Genomic DNA, 14,839 nt, shown 5'->3' with positions numbered 1-14,839 from the left:
TTCATCACCAGGGGAAGATGGCACCTTAAGGTGCTGATATTCACCTGCCATGAAGTTGCACTAAATGCTAGCTTCTCTCCCGGATTTGTACTGATTTTTATTTGTTTTTTTTTTGCATGTGGAAAAAAAGTCTTCCCACATATATCTACAGGTCACTCAGAGAAGTGGAAAAACAATCTCCACAAATTAAAATTCCGAAATGTGGGCAGTTATGAACAATGGCATGTCTTGCACATTTTCCTAAAAAGCAGTCATATTAACACGAACTAAATACGATAACGGAGTTACATATGTTACATATTATTACATGAAAAATTTGGGAAATACTAGTAGTTGACTTATACATTTATACAGGGACAAAAAGATGAACCCCTGAAACAATGAACAAGCTACAGATAGAAAACTAACTAAAGCTCCCAGAAACTTGATTTGGATCTCAATTAATGAATGGATTATAATCTTAGTTTAGTTCTCCACATGCATCCAACAACCTTCTTCGGAGATGGATCCTCTGGTCCCCTATCGCGCTGTCCAGATGTAAAATATAGCCATCCATCCCAGAAACCAACCAACGTGGTCTTGATGCGGAAAGGCATCCGCCCAATCACCGACCAAGTCTGCACAAATAAAGGAGCAGCATTTAAGTGGATTGGAATAAAAGTGATAATCACAGTTATTAGTGTCAGAACTCTTTACAATAAAATGGATTTTTTAACAGATATTAGAAGTTGTCATTTTGAATTGAACAACTGGCAATTACTGTAAGCTCAAAGAGAATTAGCAGAATTGCCATCATGCTGCATGTTACAGGACAAGAAGGATTATTTAACCAAATGACAATTCCTTGTTCCTGAGGTCAGAGCTTCTAAAACCAAATGACGAAATGAAGGTGTGGACGAGCTAAATATATGACCAAAATATGGCCATTCCTTACTAAGCAATTTATCAGGTGCCAACATCTGGTTGAGAGATGACCATAAAAATTCTCAATTTTTTTGCCAGATCACACGTTCAATCCCCTATCTTGAACCTGTACACAGGATAACCTTTGCAATCGAGGCAACAGATGGGTTCAGGACACTTGAGGCCAAGGAGCACTAAAAACAGTGCTAGAAACGAGTACTTCATGTCTGTAGGTTATTGTTTAATGCTTTAAAATTCAGTTCTAAGAAACTGGTTTCCCACTGTTATCAAGTAACAACAAACATTAACACATACGATTACAATGGGACCTAATTACACCAACTTTGAGTGATATGGATCCTATTTAGCAATAGGTTCCTCTAAGAGGCTAATTGCCAGATAGAAAGTTCAGTCTCTGGTTCCTTATTATGAACACCAGTAGATTTGTAAAGAATAACTAAATGCAATTATTCTTCTTTATCTAGTGCAATATTAAACCCAAACTCCTGATTGCCCCTCTATCTACTAGTCTCCGCATTATATATAACTATAACCACTCCCATCTTGTGTAAACATACCACCACTTAGCTCAGTTCTTACTTTGAGGGAGAGAAACGAGAGAAACAAGAGAACCGCACCTCCCCAAACTGTTTACCAACTTAAATGAATAATTTTATAAAAAATATAATACTGGGATACCACAGCCATCCATACTACCACTCACATGCACTGCATATAACACAAAAGACAAATAAAAATTTTGTGAGGCAATTCCTATGATAGAAATCGAAGTGCCTTTGAAAAAGTCTATTCACTATTTTTAGCCTGTCTTCTAGTATTTGAGCCTTTTGATTGCACTCAGAATTCTACTAAGCTTATGCACAAAACCAAAAGAATGAAACTTGTAGATCCAAAACAAAATTGACTAGGGATAAGGAAGCAATATTGGCCAACCAGACCAGAAATCATTGAAAGGGTGCTTTCCAATTGAAACCAGCTTGACCGGGCAGTTTGGATTGTATAACCAGATATAATCATGAGCACAGCTCTGCATTTCTTAAACTTGTTTCTAGTAGCATGGTGGTTAAATCTATTTTCTTCATGTAGGATAACTAGGTTTATATCCTAGATCTTTAACACAATAAATCTATCTAACTATTTATTAACATAACAATGGCTAGCATGTCACAAATTCATGCCAATTCTACCAGTTATTTTCTTGTTTTATACATTGTTTGATAGCACAACCAATAGGTTCAGATTGTTTTAATGGCAATCCAGAAAAAGTTTGGCTAAACCAGGATTTTTCCTGGATTTGATTGTAACTGGCTCAAGCCGCTCAACCATCATGTCTAGTCTACTCTTTAAAACACTAATATTAAAGCAACACAGCTATAAAAAAAATCAGTTAATTAATTAATAGCAAATAATTAAGCTATAGCAAGTAGATATAGATAAAATGATTCATACCAAGGTATCTAAATGAAATTGGAAGACTTCACCAACCAACACCATCTTTTTGGTTATAGGGTGTTTCTCTGTCGTGCCTCCAACGATAATAATGGAATTGTTAAGTATAACCCATGCAAATTCTATATGGGAATCTGGTTTAGGCATTGGAGTCAATTGCTTCCATTGTATTCCATCATCTAGCATGTAAACATCACCGTACACAACCTGGACAGAGATAAAATTGTAAATGTGAATAACAAAATCTGAGAATTCAATACACGAATGACATGTAAACCACAAAAGGTAAAAAGGAAAGGAAAACTTGACATTCCATTCGCATACAAGATCATAGTCAATATGAAACCCAAGAGACAGAAAACAGTTTCACAATTTTATTCTCTATGCATGCAAATATCCATATAGGAGTCCTATGAAGGTTGCAATGGAGAATGCTATCTTGTGGATACATGCTAAGAAACTTCTATGAAGCTCTAAATCCATCTTGTCTGCCTTGTTTAGTACCAGGAAAAGCTGACACCCAGACATGACACCATACATGGGCAAATGGGGTGTGTTTGACAAATAACATAGATGATAATTACAGAAACCATGGCAATTAACCAAGTTGGAGGTCAATCAGACCAAGAAGTGCTATAAGGGTTTGAATAATGAATGCTATCTTGTGGATACATGTATAAAAGCTTCCATGAAGCTCTAGAGCCATTTTGTCATCTTGTGTTTAGGAACTGTTTGGAGTCCCATAAGTGGCGGCCCATGCAGCTCAAGTTGCAGATGCAGGCCGGTTCACTTGTTTGGATACTTGCAACTCCAATTGCACAATAAATTGAGTTGCTCGCTTGGTTGCAACTTCGAGCTATCTTGTGGTAAGTTAGTTTGCAGTCAAAATGATTGGGGGATGAGTCGCAGTTGCTCGAGTAAGATCCTAATTAAAAGAAAAAAAAAATCTCTCCACCTCCTCTCTTCCCCAGCCCCGCTCTTAAGTTCCTCCTTGTCGCCGCCTTCAATGCCATTACTGGCACCATCACCTCTAGGAGGCCAATGGCCTCCTCCACCTCGGACTTCACCAATAATAGGCCTCTCCTCCCCTACCTTCACTTCTCTCCTCTCCTACCTTGCTCTTGCATCCCTCCTCGCTGCCACCAGCCCCCATCACCCTTGGGAGGCCAATGGCCACCACCTCCGCCTTGGGCTTTACTGCACCACCCTCCTCCATTGCACCTCCTCCTCTATCGCCAACGACCCCCTCCCACCCTCCTTCACCCACTTTGCTCTCCTTAAGGCCCACACTGCCACCCACTCCCTCCCTATGGCGCCCAAGTCCATGCCCAAGTCTTCACCATCAACAGCTTCAATGCCGACTTCTTCATCCAGAACACCCTCATCTCCATATATGTCGAGAGCTCCGATCGAGCATCCGCTAGCAAGGTGTTTGATGGAATGTTTGTTAGAGATGCCACTCTTTTCCTAATTTCTCTTCCAAACATAAAAAATGGCTTTCTTGTAAGTTAAATACTACAACTTAAGTTGTAATGCAACTTCAATTGTAGTGCAATTTCAACTATAGATCTCCAAATAGCTCCTTATCATACATGCCAACCAAACATTGGCAGATGGATGTGATTGACGGATAATACAACCGATAACTATGGAGCCAAGTAAGGAATGCCAAACCGTGTTGAACCATTTAGCTTGGGGCATACCAAACCAAACCAAATAGGGACCGCCATGGTTTGGGCTATATATTCGGTTCGCTCCCTTCTCCGACTCAGAAACATCGAGAGAGCATAAGAAAGCACCCCCCCTCTCCAAACTTAGAAAAATCAAGAGAGCACGAGCACCATGCCCCCTACTCGTGAACACCACCCCCTCTCTCCTGATGGTCTGCCCTCCCGCTGACAATCGGTTCCTCCCTTCCTCTCGCACACGCTTCGGGTTAGGGTTTGCCAAGGTGGTCACCCCCCTTCCTCCCTCTCTCTCTCTCTCTCTCTTTCATGCATGCACTCGGCTTAGGGTTAGGTTTTGCCATGGCAGTCCTTCCTCCCTCTCTCTCCCCTCTTCCTCTCTCCTTTTCTCCGTCTCCCCCTCCTCCCTCTTTCCGAGAAAGGGAATGAACAAATCCTTAGTTTTTTGTTTTATTTTCGAATTTTGAATTGAAGTTGGCAAACCATATATCGACTTCAATTCAAAATTTGGAAAAAAAAAAAAAAACTCATACAGGCCAAAATGGTACAGTATGGACCGTGCCATACCATCTCGCCCACTCACCGGTACTAGTTCCGTGGACCTTGGTAACCAAAGGCATTCAAATAAGGTGGAGACTCGTAATGCCAAATAGTAAATAAAATAGATTTTTTTATGTGAATAATGAGATCATAGTCCATGACTGCTGGTCAAGAATGTGTTGGGCTGTTGGCCAAGTAGTACATGTGAGATATCATAAATTTGAATTAGTTATCCAACATCTGCTAGTGAGTAATGAGGAAATAAGCCATACCCATATGGCATAAAAATGTGCCTATGCAGCTACTAAGTGGACAAACAAATCTAAATCTGGGTGTAATGTGAATCAGCTCCTAAGATGACTCTCCCAGCTTTTACAAGTGAGATGTCATTGCAACTAAATATGCCATATATTTGATGTGGCCAATCAAAGCAAACTCAAGATGCCATATATTTTAATAGTTCATTTTTCAAACCTCTTTCAATATGAACACAAAAATACAAATTTTTTTTTTGCCAGAAACAGTTTTATTTCATCATAGAAATAAACTGAGGGTTTGCTTAATCCATTTCACTTCTCCATCTAGGAAGTGATCCCCTTTTCAATGCCAAGAAAAAAGGCAATGTATTTGGGCAATAAAATATTGGCAAATTATTGACCTAATGTTTAAGTGATATTCCTCTTTAATTTCACTGTCCAAGTTGAAGAGGCATTACTTTGATTGAGTAACAAGATCTTAACAAGGAAAAGATGCATTAGAAGGTTGATCTTCAACAAGGATATAATATCTTAGACTCATTGTCTGACGTCTTTTTTTTTGTGTGTGTGTGTTTTGGGGGAGAGGGGGGGGGGGGGGGGGGAGGTCCATTAGTTTAGATGCACTTAAATCACCTAGATTTTCTTGAAAGGCCATGGTTGTAATGTTTGATATACTAGAGAAACACTAGACCAAGCCATGTGAATTGAACATAACCTACTAGGTTCAAAAGGGGCAAGTATGCGAAGGATAAAACCAGCCACTAAAGAGGGAGGTATAGTTCATGCATTTATTGGTGGACATGGAGGGTTTACCCAATCTAAACTCTACAGTCTACCCCATTGCTATTCACACAAAAAATGCTAGCTTTTCTATCAAATGATACTAGCATGACAAGCAAAACTTCATTCCTTAAACTGATCCAAAACACAATGTTTGAACACCATAAGTTTTAAAAGTACTACAGTCACAATCTTCATTGATTACGGTAATTTTGATGAGAAATTCTAAATACTTTCATGCACCAGACTATTAAAACTACTATTGTAAGTTATCTTTTCTGTATTGGGCTATGTTATTTAATTATCTATAAATATTATTATCTCCAACACTTGTAATTACTTGATAGCAGAAGTTGGCAATCCAATACAGAATATAATAGAGAAAAAGAAATAATCGATGCATAAAGTTCATAATAGATAATCATGGCACAAAAAGGAATGAGATCCAAAATTAGTTTATTTAAATAGTGAAGTGAAAAAGAATTTGTGATAGACTCCAGATAAATCAATATGAAAACGAATTCATTCAATTAGCATAATGACTGCATTTAAGAACAAAAGTAGTAAGTATGAATACCTCATGTCTTCGAGAACACTTAAAAATTGGTGATCCTGGTTTAGCCATAAAATCACCCTCTTGACCACCAATAACATATAGCTTGTCATTAGCAACAACACATGCCCTGGCAGAAAAATTATATTTTGACATGAGGAACAAAACAATATTAGATGTGCACTAAAAGAAGAAATATGAGAAAATATGCTTCCTTCCACCAATGGTTCTTTAGTTGCTCTTAAACACAATTACATAATTCTACATTCCTTTGTAAATAGTAATGGTGGCATGATATAATAGGTTAAACAAATAGAGTGTAATGACCTATTAACCTCCACAATCATGGGTGTCAGAAGTTGGCAAGAATAGAGAGGGAATCAAACAAATTGTATGCAAGATCTTTTTTCTTTGTGGGCTCAGCCATGCATTTAGTTATCAATCCACGCATAATATCAAAGATGTCATCATGCTGTAGGAGATAGTATTAGAAATTGTAAATGTAGGGTAATTAAAGTCTACGTGGTCAATCATTAAAATGAGGATCGTGTGATTTCTTAAATCTAGCATAACACTTAGCTTGTGGTCCAACTTTCAAGATAAGGAGAGGATACAATGAAATTTGCATGTACTTGTTATATTACCAAAAATCACCATCTTGTCCACTTAGGACAAAAGACAAAGGGCCAATTTAATCATTCAATCGCATCATTGGTGTCAAAAGAAACATTGGTTGTTTTAGTGCTTGTGCTTGAATAATCAAGATAATCTCTAGGTCAATATTGCATCCAAGTAAGAATCTTGGTTTGCATCCATGAATAAACATATGTAGGTTTGCTTAACCTAGTTATATATGAGGTTAGACCTACAAGACGGCATTAAACAAGGAATAGAAACAGATTATATAAGTTAAAAGATTTGTTGAATTCATGACAGAGCAAATCCTACCCTCGATTCTAAAAGTTATTTTATTGGCAAAATGATGACACATCATGCATAAAAGGAAAAAGAATGAGACTTTGTTAATCTCAGCTCAATCTAGCAGAAAAACTAATTTTCTGTTTATACATGGAAACAAGTTGATATGTTTGCCAATGAACTAGCGACCATAGAAGTACATTGACACATACATACTTGCCCAGATTTGACAAACAATGAGACCCCCCAGCCCCCAGGGGGGAAGATGTGGCGGAATCTCATACTGTATCTTACCTGGGCAGTCCCTTCTACAAGACTTTCATCCTCTACACACTAATTGTGCGCCCCTTCTTCATATCAAAGATCCAAGTTTGTGTCACCCTCTACTCCATATCAAGCAATCAAGTGAACTTTTATTTGTACATGGCATTATGTTGCCCCCCATCTCCAAAAAGCAAACCTCTGATCCTAGTTCCACCATTTCACAGGCATTCCAACTACTAAACCACCTATCCATAAGAACCAAACCTCAACCAAGTAATAATACACAAACAATCACTGAAGGATTTAATGCATGTGGAACAAGGCAATCCCAGTTATTCCTGTTGAACGAGGCATGCCGCATCCCGACATGATGGATGTGCCTTCCCATCCTAATCCCTGTGCTACCCATGCCATCCTGGCACTCAGGATGGTGCCCCATCTAGACACTCGGGACAAAGGGACACCCTACTTTCCCACCAGGACTTAAATCCTTGCAATCCAAAAATAATAAAGATGTAAACAATGTAGCAATTGTAAAAGGAACACTAACCTTTAAATTTAAAAAAGATAAACTAATTCTATGCTCCATCTTATTATTAATCACATCAAATAGCTTTTGTCACAATTATCTCTACATCCACTAATATTTTATTCCTGCTGTACGATCCTATAGGTTGTCTCATGACATGTCCAAAAGACTGCAGCTTCAGAGGCTACCTTATGGTTAACCTGATAATCCTTTGATGAATCAAGATAATGGCTATATATCATATCATTGATGAAAAAATTAGTGGACAAGCGAGATATTATCAGGATTTTTGATCCTTTAGCTTCCTGAACAGTAAGACAAATAAATTATCATTTGCATGGCTCCGTTGCAAAGAATCAACCATCAACTCTTCAACTATCAATCTCTAATTAGTCATCTGTAATGAATTAAAAGGTTTTCCATTAGATCAAATGCATCTTCCAGTAGAAAATTAGTTTACCGCTTTGTCTTGCTACATGTCATCTCTCTTCAGTCCACCATAGATCTCAGTCCACCACCTTTTCTTTAATAAAAGCCAAGCAGAAGGTCAAAGTTTTGGATTGCAAGCTGAGTTCAAGAACAGAATTGAGTTGATTTAGCAAAATGACATTAAGTTGAGCTGCTCATGTCTAACTTTCAACAATCCTAACATTCCCTTTTGTACATATTGAACCTTTGAAGAAAGTCTAACAACCACAAAACCATTTTTCATTAGAGCAATCAAGGTACCAGAAATCCAGAAAGAGTGCATCACAAAACAAAGCTACAAGGGCCCATGAGTGTACATGAGAATGCAGACAAAAATAAGTATATAAAGAAAAGAAAAAAGAAAAAAAACTATGGATAATTTTATTTATACCACTTTCATAATTCTAGTTATACCACTTTTGATGGGTCCAAATTATTGTACAACTTTCTGCTGATTTATAGGTAAACTTGACTGAAAATAACATGAAAATAAAAAGAATTGCAACCAATCTCCATTGATAAAAAATCCCATGATTTTTAAGATAACAAAAAAGAGAAAGCTGCCTTCTCCATAGTAGTACAGGCAAATGCTTGAATGGACAAGCAAACTATGCCAAAGCAGCAACCAGGGCCAAATTACTTTTGCATGCAACATTAGAACAATAAACATAATCATTTAAAAAAAAAAAAGAATGAGTAGATGCCAATACTTTGAACAAATTTGTCATCTGATAGTTTTCTTACTCGGAAAAGTTTATATACTTCACCAAAACTAAGTTGTAGGACAACATTAGAGGTGAGACTTCTCCGCCTCCTTCCTTGTTAAGCATCATGGAACTTAAAAAAATTGAGGAAAGACGAGCCAACACTGAGACTGTGCCCATTCATTACTTTCCATGAGAAATATTAATCAACATATTCTTGTTATCAATAAAACGAAAAAACACAGCATTAGTATTTATTAAAAACATATTAGTCGGACTTTGTATTTCAAACAATTAAAGAGTTACAAAAAACATGATAGTACAAGGCAAAAATTAAACAGTAAGATAAATGGAAACCACATGTTCCCACATCTTAAAAAGTCTTATATTTTGGGGTCAATGATCATGTAATTATATGAAGGAAAACTAGAGGGCAAATCAATACAAATGCCATGACAAGAATCATTTTATATTATAATTCTCAAAGTATCATTTTATATTACGAGATAACAAAGGTACACAAACCTGTGAGGTCCACCACGTGGTATTGGAATCTCATTTCGCCATTCTTTCTCTAATGCTTTTCCATCTTTCACTGCAAGGCTCCAGTGCTCCAAACCAGGCTCATGGCGGTCTTCCTTGCTGCCACCCATAACATGGAGTCTGCCCCTCCAAAGTTGTGTTGCTGGAGCATACCTGAAAATAATTGCATTAATATGTTTAACTTTCACTCTTGGAATGGGAAAGAAAAATCACAGATATTGAATTTGTGTGGAGGATGCAGAATAGAGGAAGGTCTAAAGAAATTGAGCTGGAATTTGTGGGGAAAAACTTGGTTACAATAGGGTAAAGAGGAAAATGAGCCAATGAACTAAAGAATAAATATATGTTAAATTATACATACCTAGGAACAGGTAAGGGAGGCAATTCATGCCACACTTTTGTCTCTGTATCCAGCACAAAATTGCGATTTGTAGGACCTCTACATTGTGGGCCATACTGTCCAGTGACAGCATAAATGTATCTTCCATCTGTTGCCATTCCTAAATGTGAATTCGCCATTTCTTTTGGCATATCAAACCTTCCACCCCATGTATTGTCAGAGAAATTATAGATATCCACATGAGAATGCACCTAAAACATGAAAAAAGGCACAGAACAAAGCAAATAAGATCATGAAGAATCATGATGATAAGTACCAATCCTACAGTTAGACATAAAAATGGTAAAATCTGACACTTGTTTGTCAGAAAACCGAACAACTATTACCAACATTTTTTTATCTAATTGGGGTCAAATATGTGGGTGGCTCATTGGATCTTCATCATATGTTCCTCCCAAGGACCAAACCTCGGTAACAAAACTGACATCCAAACTATACATCAAAATCGTTTCTTGGAGCAGATTAGTACTTACATTTATTGTATTGACCTCAAAATCAGCAAACTAGAGACACTTAATGGAACATATTGCTAAGCCACCAGCATACTGTTTATTAAGAAGTCGCATGAATATGAATTAATCCGAGGTTTGTGGTTGGCAGTAACATATGTGTGAGGATCCGTGCGGGCGTGTGTTTAGTCCCACATCGATTATTCGCTGGGTAGATCTTGGGTACTTATACAGGATCAATGAAGCCAAATAATACCTTCCGGCTAGCCATTTTGGGTGAGGTCCTGGGTTGTTACACATGGCATCAGAGCGAACCCAGCCCATAACCTATGTGGACTAGGGGACACTGCAGCACAGATCCATTGGGACTGACCACGGGCCAATCATGATGTTTGTTATTAGATTTGAATAGATTTGAACCCTTAGCCTGACGAGGACGTCAGGGCTTGAACAGGGGGAGTATGTAAGGATCCGTGCGGGCGTGTATTTAGTCCCACATCAGTTATTCGCTGGATAGATCTTGGGTACTTATACAGGATCAATGAACCCAAATAATACCTTCCGGCTAGCCATTTTGGGTGAGTCCTGGGTTGTAACAATATGTATTACACATTTAATGTTTCTTTTATTATAGAGAAATGCTTAAATGTTAGGAAGTTTTACCATTAATTATCTCATTAAGTATGTTAAGATTCAGGGTTCACCAATGATAATCAGAAGCATTATACACCTTTCATCATGTATCTAAAACTTTATTCTGCAGATACATGATTTTTCAACCAACACACTCCCTGTTTATGAATCATCTCAGACATGGTTGCTCCAGTTGGTGTCAAGAGTTAGCTATCATAAATTGATTTGACCACAGGCATATAAGCGCTGGAGGCAAAAAAATCTCAGCATTTCTTTTTCTACATTGATCAAAAGAAAGTCACCAGAAAGTTTAAAAAAAAACAAAAAAAAAACAGTAGCTAGTCGTCTTAAAGCTCAGTCAAGAACCCCATATTGTTTGTGAAATGTGAATTAAAAAAAACATTCAAATAAGAAGTCAAGGACCAATGAAGACCTGACAAGGCAATCTAATATAATCTACTAGAAGGCATAAAAAATAGTTCTTAATTTTATTAAGGCCCCTTACATAATCAATGGTGCCATATCCAGCGATCACATATAAAAGATTCTTAATCTGTATAGCAGCACCATCTAGACGAGGTACAGGTGCCGCAGCCATCTCCTCCCACTCTAATTGAGGAGCTGGTAAATCCGCGAAAGTTGCATTCAGATATTTGGAAACTTTTGCTTTGTCACCTTTCAATTTTCCTTTGGTCTGCAGAGAAAAAATGAAAGTTGATTATTATTTCATCTAACTACCGAACAAGTACCAAAACAGGGAACACTAAACATGCTTGATAAAAAAACTTTCCTGTCCAAGATGCAAAGCTTGTAGATCTAATTAAAAAAGGCACACTAATAATTATGAGAATAATTTAAAACACAAAGCCTAGCTGGTACTGTAAATGAATACTGAAGACTAGGTGCTCTGGGAAGAAATTAACCCAATACTCAGCAAGTAAAACATGAAGGTATAGCTCTTTGAGTTCATTACTAGAGAAAACTCCTCGTACACATGCTACCTATTGCTAAATAACTGAAGAATCCAAAATTCACAAAAAATGACCCAAGTAAATGTAGTGAAAACTTCAATTATTCTTTTCAGAGTTTTATACATGATGCTTTTACGTTAGTTACTAGAATCTTGCAACATATCAAAGTAACAAAATGTTCTGACCTCTCTTCTTTATATAATTGGAATGCAGCCTAGAATGTTTGATTTTATTTTCTTTTTTCATTGAAAAAAAGAAATATAACAAATGCAAATAGGCACCCCTTAAAGTTGAAGGGCAAGATAACCTAGTTGCAATCACTCCTATTCATAGTGAACAGAGAGACAAATTATATTTAATAGAGTTAAAAGTGAGGTTAGTTAAGAGGAGAAGTGCTTATGAGGCATTACCAGATCAAAGTATACCTTACATTAAATGAAGATTCCATATGATGGCACTTTGACCAAAGTGTTTAATAAAATGCTATTAAGCAATATCAATATTAGAAGCGCATGAAATTATTGTCACGGAAATAAGAATCCTGATAATATTGCCAAACATAGAGGAGTTGCAACAAAATTAAAGATAATGTGGGAGAAGACACATGACATGGTGTAGGCATGTAGAACAAAGATCTGCAAATGCCACAAAAGGAGTAATGATCAACATTTCTGTCATAAGGATGAAGGAATAGTTGAAAACCCACAATAACACAGATGGAAGCTGTGAACAAATATGTTTGCTAATTAGATACCTACAGAGGGTTTAGCATCTAATAGCAATGAACAGTAAAAAAGTACATTGAAAGCTGATACGCTGAATTACTTAGATTCTCGTTTATTATATGAAGGTAACAATTTGAAAGATAATATTTTGGACCCCTTGCAGATGCAACCATCGGAAAATCACATCCAATGTCATTATTGCATACCAATACTTAATTGAATAGGGAACATTTTTGCGTTTAGTCTCTACATAAGTAACATAACACATTAGCCTTAAAAACTATCCAGTAGTTCGTATTTTGTCTTTGATGAAGCATAACTACCATCCACATTCTCAAGAAATTGTCTAAAAACGCGCGCGCGCACAAAAAAACAAAAAACAAAAAAACCTTTTCATCGCATAGAAAATAAAGAGAAATAAGAGAAACGTTTGCACCAAGCAAAGAGTAATCATACAACAAGATTTCGACTCGGCAAGAAAGGTACCGCATACCAACTAACCCAATATTTCTTCCCACATTGGTACCAACAACCTAAATATGATTCAGTTCTTCAAGAATCTAATTTCCGCAGCAGATTCCAGCAAAGAAAGTGATAAAGAATCAAGATCCAACTCACCTGTTCACCCTTTGCCGAGTCCAGACCGATGACGCTATCGAGCGAGCGATCCGAGGTGGTGGACCAGTAGCGCGAAAAGGAGGACGAGGACGAGGACGAAGAGGCCCAGAGGAAGTCCGCGACAAGGACAATCCCGAGAAGGACGACGACGGAGAAGAGGAAGACGTACTTCCTCGGCGTGTGCTTCCCTCCGAACCTTGCCATGGATCGCAGGAGAAACCCTACAAACGAGAAGAAGCGAGTCGAGAAGAGGGGAAGAAGAAGAAAAAGGAGGATGAGGTGAAGGGGGGAGGAAGGGGGCGCGAGGAGGCTTCGATAAGAGGAGAGGAGAAGGCATGGGGAAGCGAGAGAAATACAGCGGGCGGGGTTTGATGGTTTCACGTGCACAGGTTTTTGTTTTCGGTGACCTGCCGCCGGAGATGCGCGCGGTGGCGGTGCACGTGCGATGGGTCGGGCCGGAACGGACCGGGGGCCTACTGGAATTTAACCCACGGTCCCGGATGTCCGTCTCGCGTCCGCCCGATTAGACGCGGTCAAATCCATGTTCGAAGATTCATGGATTTGGTTGGGTTCAAAACTTAGGCCCGATCTAATTTTCACATCGGTCTCAGATTTTTTATTTTTCAACCTCATCATGTAAGTCTAAATTGAGTTCAATAAATATCCAAATTCCATAAATTTCTTCACCTTTGCTCTAAGTATTTCTCCCAATTAATTAAATAAATTCTCATTTAAACTAATTTCTCGATTTCATCTCAACAACTATATTTCTTTTTATCTATTTTCATTTGAATTATTTTTAAATATTCACATTTATTTAAACTATTAAAAAAAGCCAGTTTTTAAATACCTTCTTTATACTATCAGGAGATGTGGAGAAAACATTTCTACAACCATAGGGTAAACTTTTTTAATTCAACCAATTGACCCATGGGCTAATGATTTTTATTTGATTTGGTAATTTTGTAATCCTATATCACGATAATTTGGTGGCAAGGTATCATACTAAGTAAATTATAGCATCATAAAGATTATGATGTCTTGCATAAATTTTTTTATGGACAAGGTCGACTCTTAGCTTTTTAATTACAACATGCAAATAAAATCCTCTCTTTTGTCCTGCAAAAACTGATACCACGATACATAATTATTTTTGCATCATACGCAGCTCATATCTAAGCTCCAAGAAGTTTTCTGCTCAAGGATATGATATCATTCTCATCTTCTACTCTTAAAACTAAGAACACTAGTTGATGATTTTCGAGTGCATAAACTAGTATATATTATGATTACATTGAAAGAGTTTCTTAAGAGAATATCTTTTCATTGAAAAAAAAGTTAAAAAGTGGTGCTGAATCACACAAAATTTTTTGATACTCCAACCTACCTACTTGGCAACTTTTAGTACAATCAGATCCTATGTTTCACA

The 14,839-nt window shown here is 37.5% G+C and overlaps 1 protein-coding gene across 1 annotated transcript; it reads right to left on the bottom strand.

Annotated features, from left to right (window-relative positions):
- Positions 1–209: 209 nt before the first annotated feature.
- Positions 210–13,771, bottom strand: LOC103715189 (kelch repeat-containing protein At3g27220-like). The gene is made up of 7 exons (XM_008802739.3): positions 13,411–13,771; positions 11,602–11,790; positions 9,976–10,205; positions 9,597–9,767; positions 6,213–6,318; positions 2,374–2,580; positions 210–617 (listed from the first exon to the last, which is right to left on the bottom strand). Exons 1-7 carry the CDS (start codon positions 13,612–13,614, stop codon positions 453–455), a joined length of 1,272 nt encoding a protein of 423 aa, XP_008800961.1. The 5' UTR covers positions 13,615–13,771; the 3' UTR covers positions 210–452.
- Positions 13,772–14,839: the final 1,068 nt, after the last annotated feature.

This window comes from Phoenix dactylifera, chromosome 7 (genome assembly GCF_009389715.1).
Source record: "Phoenix dactylifera cultivar Barhee BC4 chromosome 7, palm_55x_up_171113_PBpolish2nd_filt_p, whole genome shotgun sequence".
NCBI lineage: Eukaryota > Viridiplantae > Streptophyta > Magnoliopsida > Arecales > Arecaceae > Phoenix > Phoenix dactylifera.
Note: the sequence above shows the minus strand (reverse complement) of the source record. Positions and strands in the feature narration are given on the sequence as shown.